Below are 18,095 nucleotides of genomic sequence, written 5' to 3' on the forward strand. Positions count from 1 at the left end.
AGAGACAAAAACGCAAACCAAAAATAAGAGAAGAAATGGTGCTGCTAACCGCAGGACACCACTGTGCTTTCAGTAGGTCACAGAAAAACAAGGATTCATGGATTTTCCATGTCAAACAGAAAACTAGGATCCATGCTAATGAGACAAATCCATTTTAAATAAGCATGTTAATAACAACAATAAAACCTAAGTTAATATAACTTAAATGTACATTTTTGTCTGTGTTCTGCAAGATGGTCATCCCATTTATGTCTGGTGTTGAAAAACCATGTAACATTGAATAAAATGAGCGATTTATTTTAGCTTTAGTGGTAGCAATATTTAAGCTTACACTTTTATATAATCAACACATTACTAGAAAAATTCCTCTGAAAATACATTTCAAAATAGAAAATGTCAAACAATCATATTTATTCTGTAATCTAAAAATTAGTGAGCTAACTAGCATATTTGTTTACATACACATACTAACATGCATAAACCAAATTTTTTAAGCATAAAATATGCCCAACGGACAGTGCCTTTAAAATCACTATCAATTGCAACATCAGCCTCTTATTCTGGAACCAACTAAGATTTAAATAGAAAAGAAAAAATATTTCTACTTTCAGTGAAAATATACTATTTATTAAGCTGTTGGTTTGAAATATAATACTAAGAAATTGAGTTCAGCAGTTGTGTCACTCTCAAATTGTCATATTAAGATAGCTATACTTCTTCACTTGACCTCCTTCAGCCATTAGATATGCCTCAAGATAAAATAAAATCTAATCTTTCATCCACTCATTTATACTGAATTTCAAACTATTTCAAGTAAACCTATACAAGCAATAACATGTCTCCCATGCAGACTACACCACTTATTAATTTTATTTGAACTAATACTGAATAATATTGTAAACTTTTTGTAGTCAGTCTACTGATTTTTAAAAAGCAATATTTTGAAACAAAATATCGGAATATTAGAAGTCTTATAGTTTTATATTTAACTAATTTAAAGAGATTACCATCCTTAAGACAATCTATAGCTAAAGCAAATACTATGCAGTCAAAATAGGAGTAAGAGATGAAAAATAAAATGTGCTCAACTTCTGTATGTTCAGTAGGGCATCTCAGTTTTCCATCTATAATTTGGTAATGTGGGCAAAATCAACCACTGAACCTTGCTAGTCTATCAATGTATCCATGAGTATTACTGACTATTTTGTTCAGCAGTGGTGCTCAACCATTTTGGCAGATGGGATGGATGAGCACTGCTCAAGCCATCCACAGACTGGATCCGGCTGATGGTCCTGATCTGGTATGGGGCGGCTGCAACATGACCCCACCCAAATGTGTGGAGGGGGCAGGGGCATCCCAACTTCATCCTGGCCCTGCAGGGGGAGAATGGAGGGGCCTGACCCAGCTCCATGGGGGAAAGGGGTACAGCTCAGCCAGAACCCAGCCCCATGGGGGACATGATTCAGGCTGAACCAAGTCCTGTAGGTGGGAAGGGTGTGACTTAGTCCCAACCCAGCCCTGCAGGGGGAGGGGACATAGATCAGCCCTAACCTGGCCCTTGTGCAGGGGAGGAGCCATGGCCCAGGTTGCAGGGGAAAGAGTCATGGCCCAGCCTTGCAGGAGGGGCAGGGAAAGGGGCTTGAGCCAGCCTCAACCCAGTCACACAGGGGAAAAGGGGTATGACTCAGCCCCAACTAGCCTGGGGGGAGGCACATGGCCCAACCTCATCTAGACATATAGGTGGAGCAAACTGGAGTGACTTGGCCCCAACCTGCTGCACAGGACTTGGGGTTTGGGCATTTGGCAGCAGGGAAGTGTGGCCATATATATTGCACTGCTCCCTGGCTGCAAAATTTTCCAATCCACCGGAAGTCCTGCAGGCCGGAGTTTGAGTACCCCTAGCCTCCTGAATGGGTGGTGTGCAGCACTATTCCATGACAACACTTAATTATATGGAAGGTGGTGGACAGCTATGAGTCATTAGTGGAGGAAGAGAATGAATAACCTGGTTTCAGACATAATTTCTCTTTTATCAAATCTCAATATTCATGACTTCAAATTCTAAAGAAATATTCATCTGACAAATGGACTATACTTTGTAAATTCCCTGAAGCTTGGGGAAATGTCACTTGATACTTAGGATGAGAACTGAAGTGAATTTTAATTTTTCTTTTACTTTTGCGTCTTTAGTGCAGTGACCACGCAGGGATTCAGTATGTACAATAACTGTTGTCATAATAGCCAGGTGGTATAAGAACAATGAATATTCTTCCTACAAATGTCATAGACAGGAAAATCAAAGAAAGAAAAGTCCATTTTTGGATATGACCTCTCAAATACCCAGAGACATTTTTAATAATGAAATGTTGGGCTTTGGCAGGTATTCAAACCCTAAGGGAATTATAACAGAGATTGTATAGACACATTCAAATGATCTGGGAGAATTCTCCCACTTTGTTATCCTGGTAGAAAAACCTACCTAAACAGACAAATGCTGAACCCCTCAGGGGCAGAGAGCTCACAAAGCTGATGCTGTGCAGCCAGGCAGTCCCGATGCAAAAATCTCAACATGCTTTGTAGGCTCCCTCATTTTGCCTGGTGACAGATGGCACCAGTAAACAGGGCAGCCTTGATTAGCTGAACCAGGCTGCTCAGGGTCAGGCAGTCTCTCTCTGAAGCACAATGTGGAGACTGTGAAAGGAGCATATTCTATTTTCTGCTTGACTAGAGCAGTCAAGTCCAGCAACTTGAGCAAGTCCAGCAAGTCCAGATTTGTTCCTACCAATACACCCTCTCCCTGCGTGAAGGGGGAAAGGGAGGAGGGAAAGGAAGCAAAACACCCTGGGAGAAAGAAGCAAAGCACCCTGGAATGCTAGAGGAATGTACTGTTTGTCTCAGAAGAGCATGTGTGCAAACACTCGCTTGCCCAAGAGAGATCTTCCCAGGAGTGATTTAATACTAGTTGTTCTGCATTTTTTTTCCTCTCATAGCAGACATTTGCTCTGACAGAAAAATCCTGAACATCCTAAGCATATAGTTGTGATTTCTACTAGGAAAGAAGCAATTCTTTCAAGAGCAACTGAATGTCTCTATGTGGTCAGATCCTACAAGTAATCATAATCACTAAAATCACCTGCCAATAAGATTTTGATGTTATCTATATTAATATTTATACATTATAACATATTTATATTTTATACATTAACTGATATTAATACAGACACAATACATATTTACAGCCTAAAAAGAAGGAAAGAAGGTTATTAAACTTACATTGACTCTGAGCATATTTTGATACATTAAAACACATCTGCCTATTGGCACTGCTGCAAAAAAAAAAAAAAAAAGAGAATGGGGTCCCTGAATTAACTTTCAAAATACATGAGAAAATGTCACTTTACAATGCACACAAAATGAATCCTGCTAAAATTTTTTCATTCCATTAAATAAGCTGTAACGAAAAGCAAGTAAAACAAAAATACCTGGTGTCCAGCCATTATTTGTTTCAAAACATTTTCATAACATACTTCATCCATATAATTCAGCTGCTGCACCTGGAAAGTAAAAAGTGACATATCACAAACTAAAATTGAAAGTGTTTCTTTACACTAGTTAAAACGTACTATTACATCTGTCAAAAAAAAATCTAATATGTGTTTGAGAAATAAAATATAACTTCTAAAAACATTACAGAATATCAAATAGCATCACTTGTTTGCATACTATTATCATAGATTCATGGAAAATTGTGGTTGGAAGGGACCTCAGGAGGTCATCTAGTCCACCCATACTCAAGACAGGACTATCCCCAACTAGATCATCCAAGCCAAACATTTGTCTAGCCAGGTCTTAAAAACCTACAAGGATGGAGAGTCCACAACCTCTCTGGGTATCTGTTCCAGTGTTTTACTACCCTCCACAGGAGAAAATCGTTTCTAAATACCCAACCTAAATTTCCCTTGTGGCACCTTGAGACCATTGCTCTTTGTTTTGTCATCTCCCACCACTGTGGGCACTTTAACTCCATCCTGTTTGAAACCACCCTTCAAGGAGCTGAAGGTTGCTATTAATTCCCCCCTCCATCTTTTCTTCTGCAGACTAAAAAAGCCCAATTCCCTCAGCCTCTCCTCAGAAGTCAGAAACTCTCCTGGGAGTGATTTAGCCCTGGTTGTTCCCAGGATATTTTTCTGGGGGGAAAAGCATGACCATCTGTACACCTGTAGTTTTTCCTGGAAGAGCATTAACAATCTGAGGAGGAACTGAATGTCTGTATGAGGCAACAGTTAAACAAAAGTAAGTGCATCAGAATCATATATAAATACATTCATGTATTCACCATATTAAGGACTTTTAAATAAAGTATTTTTACTTGCTATTTATATAGCAACAGCTATGGATATAGGAGGTAAAGAATAGCATTTCAGAAATAACAACTGACACAGATTAGAAAAATAGTTTCACCACTTTAAATTCAGCTGTTTCATACAAAGGAACTAGAAATTCCTTTGGTATGCTTTTAACATGGTCTTCACTAATCTCAAAACTGGTACTGTTCTTGCTCTCTAACTCTGGCTTTATCTCTGAAATACACAAGTTTAATATTTGCCTTTTAGCTGTTATCAATCAAAATCCATCTTACTACATATAATGGCCAAATTAATCAGTGATAAAATGGTAAAATTTAAACAGTTTCCACTGACGTTTCCATAAAATTCATGGAATAGGCGACAAAAATTATGGACAATTTTGAATCAGAAGTAGTAATAAAATATGGTTTTAGTTAAAAAGAGGGAATTTTGAAAGTAGTTCTTTTTTTTAAATTATTATTCCACATAAAAGAGTATTATAGCCTTTAGGCACAATTAATTAATTTAATTATATCTACTGCAAACTTAAGATTTATTCAAGTTAGATAAGAACACCTAATTTTGTGTGTATCAAACAGCATTGCTCATATTCAAGACCAGACAAAGTTTAAACAACATTAAGGTTGTGACAAACCATAATGAAACAGGAATTCCAAGTCAGAGCTGGCATCCCATAACTAGATTGGCTCATTTAAGGGGAAAAACAAGACACATGATAGATAAATTAAATCTCCAGCAATCACCAAGATATAAGCAGTGAAATGTACATTATAATGACTAACTCAAGGGTGGGCAAAATGGTGGATCCAGCCAGCAGCTAGACTCCTTTTCCCATTGGTCTCTGCTCGAGATGCTGGAGACATTTTCCATGAAGATCCCAGTAGCAGTGGTGCTGTGACAGTGCTGCTGAGATGGATACTGACCCCAGCAGCACTGGCAGAGCACACAGCTGGGTAGGGAGATAATCCATGGCTGGGGCTGGGATCTTGCAGTGGTGATGGCATGGTCTAGAGCCAGGGCAGAGCCATGATTCTGGAGCCAGGGCAGAGTCTGGGACATGCGGGCAGTGGATCACAGCTCTGCCCCAGCTCCAGACTACGCTGTTACTGCCACAAGATCCCAGTCTTGGAGCAGCTCCCTGCCCAGCTGTGCACCCTGCCAGTGCTGCTGGGGCTGGTCTCCACAGAAACCCTGGCCTTGTGCTGTCACAGCCCTGCCACCGCTCCTGGGATTTCCCTGGAAACTGGCTGCAGGGACACGGGCAGCAGCTGCTGGGAAACTGAGTGTGCCGCGGGCCTGTGGGCCAGACTTTGCCCACTCCTGGACTAACCACATAATTTTTAGAAAAAGGAAATTTAACATCTGTAATATTCAGAATTGCTGAAAGAATGGTGAAACAAAGCTTTAAAGGAGAAAATACCTTTAAAAAAAATTTTCAAACTTCTAAAATTGGGGTCTTAGATAAAATAGCCCAGTCAGGGGTGGATAGGGTAGGAATAGCACAGCTCCAGGGCTGGAGCAAACAACCTGGCTTTCCCAGCTGAAGGGCTGCACTGCGACTGCATACTAGTGTTCACAAGATCAGATTAACCCCTTCATAGATCATATTAACCTGATCTCAATCTAGTTAGTTACCCACTCAGGTGAGCTACCTTACATTGGGAACATTTAAAGTTAGTTCACCCCATTTGGGGGGCAATTTAAGCCCTCTACACTATTGTGCATTTAGATCAATCTAACATTAGGTCAATGTAAATGTAATGCCTGTATGTACCCTATGTTGAGTTCAAATATCAAGGTTAAAATATGAACGGACAGATCATCAGCAAGAGCATATAGTTAAATTCTAAAATCCAGATTAACTTTATTTATTTTTTTAATTTTCATCTTGTAGCCCACGGCTGTTGCCCAAAATAGAAATGACAAATTACTTTATTAACTTTTCTTATAGTTTCATAAACATAAATGCCTGTCTTATAACACATGGAGTGCTAATGACTGTGGTAGCATAATTTCAGTGAAAAACTTGCCTTTGAAGCCAAGAGTAGATGCCTTGTCAATCTGTACGTTCAAATAAGTGTTTAAGAGGTTCCATTCTCAACACTGACAGAAGTCTCTGTTTAAGTTTTAAATTCTTTGGCATAAGGGCCAGAGTTTATTTTGTATTTTGAACAGCACTGAGTATGCTGTTACTGCTTACAGTCATTATTTGGAGGGAAGGGAAGCACTTAACAACACACAAATATGTAGAGAAATATAAATAAAACACATTTTTTATTTGACAATAGCAGCTTAACGTCTGACAGCAAGCTCAATAACTAGAACATATATAGACATATATACATGATTGAATGGCAATACTGAGACTAGAAGCCAGTCTAATTGTTTTGAAAGGAGAAGCCATCTTCCATCTTAAATAATTTTCTTTTTCCAAGGCGTATACCACATAATATTTAGAGAACAAACTGAAAATTGTAAAAAAGAATCATTGCCTTTACTTATTCTCCATGATACATCCACTCCAAAAATACATGCACAGTTGTATAAAGGAAAGATTTACAGTTCTCTAGACAGTCAAATCTTTAAAAAAACTTTAATAAATGACATACATAAAAATCTTTTTATCGTTTTGGCAATCAACTTCTACTGAAACCAGTCTTAAACCTAACTGGATCATACCTGCAGAATGAAGTGCCCTCAGTTAAAACTAAAAAATGTCTTACAGTTATATTCCACAGTTTATCATTTCAACATGTGTATCATTCAGAGATCAAAAAACAGTTGCGTTTTACAGCTGCTTAATCCCCAAATAATCTAGGATACAGAATTGGTTTCCTAATATAAAAATCAATCATGGTACAGGCGCCCCCCAAGAAAAATCTCAGCTAGGACAAATTTACAAGTTTTGGATAAAGAAATGTGAAGTTTCACATCTCCAGCAGCTTTCCAAATTTTTTTCCAATCACTTTAGACATGTCTGAAGCTGTTCAAGCCTAAAATAAACATTTTTCTTATTTTGAACCAGGGCAGTCTAGTATGGTTGGGAGCTTCACATTATGCCAATGTGTGGCCCCTGGATCAGACACCACAGGAGCCATAGGTGATGTGAGCCCCACAGGATCCCTCTCCCCCCACCCATCTGCCTCTGTATGGGCAACACCAGTGGCAAAGACTCCACTTGGGTCTCCGCAGAACTACGGGAGAGCCAGCTGTAGGGGATCATGGGCTGTATGCTTGCCCCTCATGGCCTACCAATTGGACAGCCTTGTTTTAAACAGTCGGTACCTCAACAAATACTTTTCCAGCTTTATTCCTTCAAAACTTTTCCTACATTCTCCTTATACCTAATCCTTTTTCTTGGTATCAGTCTCCTTCAGGCAGTGATAAACTGCTGCTGCTGGCTCATAGTATTTACTTATGCTTCTGTTTTCAATAGATTCTGTTTTCTTGTAATTCTGACACTGCAGTGTCATTGGGCTAGATTGGTTTTTACAATATATGCCTTAACCAGAGACATTGCCAGAACTGTTTTGAAGTAAACTATAATTTGGTTGACTATCATTTTTCTTAATAAATAAATAATATATCATTTTGTATGAGGATTAGTTCAGTTTAGTCAGATAAGTAGTTTTCAACCTATTATAGATTCCTAAAAGGAAAACTTCGTCATGCAACAGTTAATGTTCTTTTATATATGCTGCTGGGTTCAATCAAACCTTCTTAGCAGCATCTATAACAGGAGATTTCTCTCACGTATACATTAAATGTGTCACCTAAACTGCACAAAGTGGGACAGATTACAAGAGTTCCCATTTTATGTGTAGCCAAGCTAGGAAATTACTCAGTATTTTCTGGTGTCACAATAAAGCTTGTTCTAACAAACGAGTAAAAAATAAAAAGCTACTTACAATTTTGGAATTTAAAGTAAATTCTTATTTATTGAAAGGAATGTACAGTTTAGGTATGAGATAGGCACACTGTTTCTCTCCCCATAGAAATGTAGAAATCTATCAGTTTAAAGAAAATAATGCAACAGTATATATAGGGGTACTGAGTTTAAATCTACAGAGTAAATTCCCCACCTCATATTGATCTGCTTTTAATCTCACAATTTTGGAGAGACTGCCACTTGTTCACAAGCTCAGAAACTAACAGGATTATGGTCTCAATCTCTCTCCTTTAACTACATATTCTATTAGGATTTGGGATTTTGATGCCTAATATCTTAAACTCCTTTATTTCCATTTAAAGTCCTATCAATCAATTGGTGTCTAAAACCATCCCTGGAGCCTGGAGAGTGGAACAATCCTTGATTTTGCCCAATGGCTCTTTAACATTTAGTGGGAACCAAATTTTGATATAAATGTTTGTGTGTTCTAGCTTTATGTAAACAGAAGACTACTATCTGCAGAGATAATTATTTTATACTTTCTTTGACTACTTTTATTTTTTGCAGAGGCCAAAGTGCATACCTATTGCTCTGATCAGTCATACAATGAGGAATGCTGTCTTGGGTTTACAGCTAGGGAATAAAAATGACAGAGAGCTGGACTAGGTGATGTCATGAAGTCCCTTCCAGCTCTACTTTCCTATGATGTTATGAACCTATCACATTAATCAACATCAAAACTCTGTTGCTGTACAGTGCGGATCAAAACCAGTTTGTTTTACATAACCAAAGAGAAAAAAAATCACAGATCTATTAGCAGCTTTTAAGTATGTAATGCGTATACTAATACCGAATCATTTGTCTACCATGTTTTCCCCTGAGAATGATTATTCCCTAATTGTATCACTCTATTGTTAGTTTTTATTTTTGTAGAACATAGACATTCCAGTCATTTCCCAATGCCAGTACCAATCGAATGGCTTTCTTCTTCCACTTTAAAGTTATAAAGCTCAGTCCAATTTGATTTAAGGAAACTTCTCTTTTTTAATGACAGGGTACAAATAAATTGAACATTCAAATAAAATGATAAATTATTTTAAAAAGCAACAATAATATGACTGAACATACTTGAAGCAATTAATGAAGGTTAAAACATGCACATCATAATAAGTAACATATGGCAAACTATCCTTGGGTGTACAGGCTTGAAATGACACTCTACAGTTGTAAAATACCTTTCTTTTCTACATAGCAGATGGAGTGGACTATTTAAAGACCCTAATAAAAAAGTCATTGTTCACTTCAAACAAACAAACAAATGTGTTATCAAGGTAGCCCTAAAATTACTTTCGACTGAAAATAAAATTAAAAAGACTAGTATGATATTCTAAAAAGGCAGTCTGACAAATATTTTGGGGTACAAAATACTGTCCTTTTAACTTACTTTGGTTTAACAATCAGACCATAAGTTATATGGAAATTATTTCCAAATCGATTCACTTGAAGTTGTTTATGGCCAAGGACAGGCATCCATTTACCAATAAGAATTTCACTTAAATTCTCTGAAATACTTACTGTTAGAAAAATAACCCACATGAATTACAGTCACCTGGGTGGAGAGCTACACAAGACAGCTCTCCAGCCCAGGGCACTAGACAGCTGCTCATTGGGCCACCCCTGCCCTTAAAATAAGTCGTCACTTGACAGCATGTCCTCTCCTCTCACTCAGAAGGGAGTAGGCTGTCAAATGTAGCCCCTTTGGGCAGGTCCACACATGCAGGCATGCACGCTTCCAACAGCTCAAATAGAAGTGGTGCAAATATGAGCTGCGGCTTTTTGCCACAGCGCACATGCCCAGACACGCACTTTGGTGTGGGGCAAATTGTGCCACTTGGGGCAAAATAACCCTGCCTGGCTCCTCCTGGATGTGCAGCCAGGGGGAGCTAGAGGAGGGGGCCAGCACCTGTGCTGGCCCCAGCAGTATAAAAAGCTGCTCCAGCAAGTAGCTCAGGGCTACTCACTCTGAGGAGCTTCTGAGGCCTGGCCAATTGGTACCTAGGGACACTACCCTATCTGCAAGCTGGACTGCTGAAGGAGCCCTGAGAGCTCCCTGCACCCTCTGCCCACTGCAGCAGTCTGGCATTGGGGGCTGCTGCCTGGCTGTGACCTGCTGCCACCTGCAACAGCATGTGGCCCCAAAGCTGCACGCCTGCCAGACCCAGATGGGGGCAGCATGGCCGTTAGAGGCATCTGCACCTCTGGCTGCACCTCTGGGATAGTTGCTAGTGGGCTGTGGCTGCAGTTGGCCAATGTGCGGCACTACTGCCATGTGTGCCACCGCCTAGCCATGTGGGCAGCCGTCACCTGGAAGATATTCTCAGTGCGGTGGCTTGCTTTGAACTGTCAAAGCATGTCCTTCTGGCCCCAAGTGGCCAGGAGATCATCCATGTCCAGCTGGGTCCCAGATGCCAGATCTGAGCAGGCTCCGCAGCCTGGGTTCTGCCATTTGCCTCACTAGCAGGAATTCTGGTGTTCTCTATTTCAAAACTGTAAAATCCCTGATAAAAAAAAAATCCCAGTCACCTTTAAAATACCCCCAAATCCATGTTTTTCCACAATTAAAACGAAAGACCACTGTATATATATATAGATATAGATATAGAAATATATATATACATACATACAGAGAGAGAGATCAAATCAATTTAAAAGCAAAAAAGAAAATCAGAGCTGCCCTTACCTCCTCTGCTCACCAGGACGTGCAGTGCTGAGCAGCACTGACATACCAGTGCCCTACCCCTCCTCTGCCCCTCACTCCCAACCCACAGGCTGCCCCCCACCCCAGTCCCCTCACTCTAAACCCACTCACTCCCGTGGCTGATCCCAGCTCCCACTCACCGCCCCCCCCCACAACCCATTCCCAGCATCCTCGCACTCACCCTCAGTAGCAGCAGCCATCAGGGCCGCTCAGGGCCTCAAGCCACAGCCCCCGCCGCACGTCAGAGGGCAGCGGGGCTCAGCCCCACTGCCTGGCACCCACGCTGCCACACTGTGGGATTGCAGCCCAGCTCTGCAGGGCACTATGTGGCGCCACATGCTCTCTGGTAGCTTGGGGCTAATGCGGCTGCAGGGCGGGGAGAGCGGCCCACCACCCTTCCCATTCTAGTGCTGGTACGGAGACGGGGTGGACCCCGTCAGGCTGGGGGGCACATGCCCGCCTGTTCTCCCTGCTCCCACTATGGCTAAATGTACACACACACACGCAGCCCAGCCCTGCCCCCACTACCTCCAGGCCAATTGGAGGAGGGGCCACACTTCCAGCTCCCAGGGAAGCAAATGTGAAAGCTGCAGTTTTAAACTTGGTGCCAGAAATGGGTACCAAGCTTAAAACTGCGGCTTTCACTTCCCTGCTGATGAGGATCCCAGGGCCAGAGCCCCAAATTGGTAGGGGCCCCTGGGCTCATGGCCAACTGACCTGTGCATTAATCTGCCTATGGCTTGCATGTCTGGATATGGCCCATGGGGCCACGAATCAGGGTGGTGGTGCACAGTAGCATGAAAAGCACAGGGGATGGCAAATCTGACAGGGGGTAACATCCCTATCCCTAGTTTTCAGCTCCTGGGACTTTGCAGTCCCTGCTCCTGCTGAGCAGCTGGCAACAAGGGCGGCAACAGGAAACCAGTGGGCAACTGAGTTTAGCATCAGGTTCCTCAAGCCCAATTCCTGGCCCCTAGAGCTTTGCAATATGCACCCCAGACTGCCCAACCGGGAGGTGGGAGCAGCAATGAGAAAATGTCAAAAGCTGGCAAAGCACCCCCCCACCTTGCCCCCACAGTGTGGTCTGTCCACAGTTTGGGGAAGAGACTTCGGATGTGGCTGTTGCTGCTCCCCTTCCTTCCCAGACCAGATTGGGGGAGGAAGGGAACGGGGAGGAGGATGTATACAAGCATCCATTCGAGTGAGAGAAACTCTCATGAGAACTTCCAGGTTGATATCTTCTCCCAGAAGGGGGATATTTCCCCCAAGAAAAAATTCAATGAACGCTTGTACACTTCTCATTTCTACCAGGAAAACAGCAATTGTCACTGTAGAAATGTAATAGCTGTATGTGACCTACATTAGTTCTTTTGTAAAAGTAGTATTTAAGTCTCAAATATACTCAAGCCATCTGACTGATTTATGATTTTCTAATGTAAGCATTATTTTTACAGGACCTGAATGACTCGGTTATATTTCCAAATTGGGAAGAATCATAGAAAGTAAGGATTGGAAGGGACAGGGGTGTGCGTGTGTGCATGGCTGTGTGTGTACACATGTGTACCTGCCAGTGCTAGGGATGGTGGCCAGGCATGGCACTGCAACAGGGCAGGGAGATCAGGGGGGAGAAAGCACCTGGCCCTTTAGTTGGGGAAGGAGCTAAGGGTGGTCCTTCGTAGCGGAGAGCTGTGTTCCTCAGCTGGCAGCATGGAGCCAGTGCCCATGCACACAGGGGCCTGCATTTGCTGCTCGCACTCCAGCCCAACCAGAATAGGAGCAGCTGGGGGCCCCCTCTGACAGTTCCTCATGTATCTTAACATCAAAACAAATCAATATATAATATGTATTCCTAGAAAAAGGAATACTGAAATGAGAGATCCAGGCCCCTGGAAGACATTAAATTCATTGCATGATTAAATATATAGAAGCAAAATGTTTTAATCGTGCAATAAATTATAATATGGTACAAATTCAAACCATTTATCACACAATTAAAATGGCAAACCAGCCACAAAGATGCTCCATAATGAAACATCTATGGTTTATATCACACTAATGTGAACATGTGACTCATTAGTTTAATGATACACATATAAAGTTCTTGGCTCATACAGAGCCTTGCACCAGCAAGCCAGACACCTCCTATGCAAGGCTCTTACAAACATGCAATGAGCCATTCAAAGATACAGGGCACTAAGAGGAGGGAGCAGGAAACTCGCTGCTTCTTATGTGCTGGCAAGTTGAAAGGGAGGGTGTGCAGCCTTGAATCAGGGTACTGTTCCATAGTACTAGTAGCCCGAGTTCCAACAGATGTGTGATGGAATCTAAGAAATTTAATTTCAGATCCCCAAAACTATATTCTGCCATGCCAGATCTTGATAAAATTCCTGTGATCCAATTATGAGATTAAGTTAACATCTGCCAGGAGTCTCAGAATAAATCAACTTCTAAGACTTTGGCAAGGTACCTCATTAGCTGATGGCAGTAATTGCTTTTAATCAGCGGACAACTTTTATTAACTGTTAACAAAAACACTGTTAAATAGGGAAAGAGAAAAGGAGATTAACAATATTTAACCACTTTGGAAATTTAAAAATTTCAGTCTAAATGCTAAAAATAAGCCTGTACTACATGAAGAGAAATAGCTGCATCAAAGAATAAAGACCTGTCAAATGTATAAATGGTTCCATTTATAAAGCAACGTCTTAGAAAACATAACTGCATATAATATAGTTCAAATATATTAGTGAACATATACCTTATTTGTGGTCTTAATCCCTATAAATGTCTGTCCAAGCGGCACAGGTCGAAAACGAGCATCAAAGTAGAAGAGTCCAATATATGGATTGACATGAAGAAAGTTGGCAACATCAAGATAATTGGGTAAAGTAGCTGACAGGCCCAAAATCCTAATCATACTCTGCGTTGATTCAACCTATAAAAAATTAAATAAATCATTTAGATACGAATAATTAAACAGATTAAGTTAGGTAATAGTAAAAGTAAATGATTAAAAATATTCCTTGTAAAAACCAGTCATATAAGTAACAAACTGTTTAAGCACAACAACATCAAACTCCGGTTGGCAATTCCTGTATCATCTTTAAAACAATTCTAATATACATTCCTATTAAATCACTTTACTGTACTTTTACTAACATTTATAGTGGTTTCCTAGCAAACACTGCTGTCTGCCAAAACAACGACTTTAAAAAGGGATATCCAATTTTACTGGGAAAGGTAAAGAAGAGATGCTTTAAGTGTCATTTTGCAAACAATCCAGGCCAGACCACAATCCTGAGTTTATGAATGCAAAAAACAATAACCAAGATAACCTAGCAAAGTTTTATTTAAGTGGTTAGTTCATTTATAACTAGGGACCTACTTAATTTGTAGTTTTGCGGATTTCACAGAAACTATGAAGTCCATGAAATCAATCAACAACAACAAAACCTTAATAAAAATCAAATGCTGGCTCCACAATGGGAGCCAGCTCTCCCACTGCCAAGAGGGGAAGGCACTGGCTGGCAGGGTGGAATGAAGGGCAGCTGGAAAAATAGCAGCTGCCCCTTCATCCTTCCTCCCCCTGCCAGGGCCTCTCCACCAATCAGTGTCAAGAGGCAGCCAGCAGTCAAGATGGCAGCTGGACCCTCGCCCCTCCTCCCTGGCCTGGGTCTCTCCACCAATCAGCACGGAGGAGAGAGGCTCCCAAGAAATAAACTTTATGCTGTGATCAAACCACAAAGTCCTCCCATAATTTAGATAGTCTTCTATTTTAACTGAATTGCCCCGATAATATTTATTCTCTAATATTCATCCATATGAATGTATTTTCTGTGCAGAATGTTTTGATGCCTGTCATCACATTAGCTAGTGCTCATGTGACAAATACTCTCTCCTTATAAACAGAAACAATTGTTAAATACAATTTACTTTACTATTCAAGTTTAGTTTTTCTAAGTTAAAGCAATATTTAAAGGAGCAAATCAGTTAAACATTTTTTTTTAAATTGCTAGTTTGCATCATATGCTTTGTATTATGATTTTCCTTCAGGAGTACAGTAGAGATTTAAAGATTTTTGTAAAAGGAGAGCCATACACAAAAACTTAATTATGTGGGTTATTTCATTGAGAAAATCCATGTTAAATATCACATTCTATGATTCTAACTCCTATGACACATTTTGACACACCCACAAAAGATTCATTATAGCAGATAAATGAAGACTCATTTTTTAGAAGATATGTTAGGAAAAGACTAGGGTTTTCAGAAATGAGTGGGAGGAAATTTTCACAAAATTGTGTGTTTCTGGCAATATTTCAGTTAACCGGTCATTGAAAAAAAATGTTGGGATGATTGGAGGCCGCAGACGCACATGTGAGGCCATGTTGTGGGAGCAGCCCCAGCCACTGGACGCAGATAAGTATAAAGGGAGCAAGGGATGGAAGTCCAGCGGACTATCCGGAGCGGGGGGAGGATGTGTAGAATGAGATCTACGCAGGCAGTGGATTATTCCATATTGTATCTGCAAACTGGTGGTAGGAGGATTGGTGTTTTCCCCCCTCAGTTTCCTCTGAAAAAGCTACTTCATATTACAAGTATTTAAACATCAAACAGCAATTGTTCCAGCTGTACAACTTCCGTTTCAAGAGCTTCTAAACAATATAGCAAACTTTTTAGGAAGCCAAATCGTTAAGTGGTAATACCTCTCCACTTCCAACTTTTCATCTGTCATACATTCTTGGTTGACTAATCTGCCTCAAACTCTCTCCTCCAAAATCTGAATTTTAATCCTTTCCTCTCCTTTCTTTATCCTCTACAAACTACCAGGTGTTCTGAATCTGAATGCTTTCCCTGCTTCAAATGTTGCTGAGAATTGGCAAAAGACTGTTCCGTCTGCATCTTTCCAGGTCCATGGAAAACTGAATATTTTGTTCATAGAACAAACAGGTGTATATGCATTCATATGCATGTGTGTACACTGTCTTCTAAGGGTGGGTTGAATACTTTATTTAGCAAAAAAAATGTATTTTTATGGCTACTGAAACTAATCATAATATTTGACTCAAATTAATTAAATGGTGTCAAATATATGGAAGTAAATTTTGTTATAAATATCTTAAAAGTAAGCAGAAGTGAGTCCTTTATAAATGTATAAGATGAAAAGAGTCTGAAGATATCACAAAGCTTCCATTAACATGACCATCCTTTTGGTAAAAGGATTCAGTTTAGGCAGCTTGTCCTATGTGCTTATCATGCATATAGTCTGTGTTTGGGGTATTCATTTTGTGCACATTTAAGTCACAGTCACACACACACACTCCTGTGTTATTAACTCTCTTTAATCTTCAATTGGTCTCTTTGATGTCCTTGTATTATGGGAAATGAGAGATTTTAAGCTAAAAACATATTTTTACGTTATTCCAGAGCAGTAAGATTTTGAAATATGGAAAAGTGTTTTAACTGATGTAACAAGCCCTTTATGCCATATTGATAATCAAAAGACTTCCTTCAAATGTCAATAAAACCAAACAAAAGGTACTTTGAGATAGTAAACAGCACTCCCAAAATGTTTGGAACCTATAAATGAGCAAGTCAATATGGTCCAAAGCATGGTTTCATTGATAGTGAAACTTCAGTTCCAAAAGATTTAGTTTAGTCCTGCAAACATTTGGCCCATGGAATCAATCTAGCAGTGGCTGTGGCCTGCTATAGAATCTGTGGTTCTAGGGGCCCCAGTGTACCCCACCAGTGCCTACTGGTGGCAAAGGGGAGAAGGGGAGCAAATAAGGGTTCTGCCACCACTGCCACATGATTTGGAACAGATCTGGCTGTCAAGGAGCCCAAGGTGAATTTGACACTTTTGATGTAACGGATGTTGATGCATATGTGGCAGCTGTGCACTAGCTAATAATTTCTCTGAGTTCCACAAAGATGAGCAAGTACCTGATTTTCTGCCTGACTGTATCCATCAAATATTACTTAGATTGCTTATAAAACTAAGGATTCAATAATTAGAATGCTTAAAGTCTAGTCAAAGCAAATGAAATGTGTCACGATTAATATGGAATGTTTAAATGTTCTTGCTAGGTTTTTGGTTGTAGCTGTGTTGGTCTAAGGACATAGGCAGGCAAGGTTTTTTGAGTAGATGTGATATCTTTTATTAGACCAACTGAGTAGTTGGAAAAAAAGTTCTTAGCAAGCTTTTAGGTGCAAACACCCTTCTTCAGGCATCAGGAGTCTCTGCTGTTTCTGAGACTCCAAGGAATGAGAGAAGCTAAAAGTGTGACAGGATGTCAGTGAGAATGTAAATAGGAAGAAATTAGAAAGACAAAAGGGGAAGGGAAGGGGGAAAAAGCTGGGGGGAAAAGCTCAAAGGTAGACACTCTAGTGATAGTAATGCAAAGCAAAAAAAAAAGAGGCAGGCTGTAAAAGAGGAAGTAGCTGAAAATTGTCTTTCTAATTTTTACCTTTGGCTCCCCCCCAACCCCCTTTCCCGCTTTACCTTCTGTCTTTCTAATTTCTACCTATTTACATTCTCACTGACATCCTGCCACACTTACAGTTTCTCTCATTCCTTGGAGTCTCAGAACAGCAGAGACTCCCTATGCCTGAAGAAGGGTGCTTGCTAAGAACTTTTTTTCCAACTACTCAGTTGGTCTAATAAAAGATATCACATCTACTCAAAACACCTTGCCTGCCTAAATATTTGTGACAAGACAAACAGGAGCTAGATAAGAAATAACCTTCTCAGAAAAAATGAAGAAAGGTTTCTTTCATGCAGAAATCCCACTGATCTGGTATATACAAAGTATTAATTTATCACCCTCATCAAAAAAATATCTGTTGAGGCAAAGTGTTTTATGAAGTGATAAGGTAACAAGGATGTTACAGGTATGGGCAAATTTGGTGATGGAGGTGATACACACAACAGTGTAGGAAGTCCACTAATTGCTTCTCTTTGTATTTCGCATGAAGTTAGATAGTCCTAATGGACCATCATGTCCTACAGGAACTATCTTAATTCACAATGGCCCTACATTTTATCCTGTTCATCACAGCATTGATGTCATCTATTCAG

At 40.3% G+C, this 18,095-nt stretch overlaps 1 protein-coding gene across 1 annotated transcript in view; it reads right to left on the reverse strand.

Annotated features, from left to right (window-relative positions):
- ASCC3 (activating signal cointegrator 1 complex subunit 3) overlaps positions 1-18,095 on the reverse strand; it is a 567,972-nt gene that overhangs the window by 296,347 nt on the left and 253,530 nt on the right. The window contains exons 12-13 of the mRNA XM_006271799.3: positions 13,773-13,949; positions 3,483-3,554 (exon numbers count right to left, since the gene is read on the reverse strand). Coding sequence (XP_006271861.1) covers positions 3,483-3,554; positions 13,773-13,949 — 249 coding nt within the window. The remainder of the gene's footprint in view (positions 1-3,482; positions 3,555-13,772; positions 13,950-18,095) is intronic.

The sequence above is a fragment of the Alligator mississippiensis genome, chromosome 1 (assembly GCF_030867095.1).
Source record: "Alligator mississippiensis isolate rAllMis1 chromosome 1, rAllMis1, whole genome shotgun sequence".
Taxonomy (NCBI): Eukaryota; Metazoa; Chordata; order Crocodylia; family Alligatoridae; genus Alligator; species Alligator mississippiensis.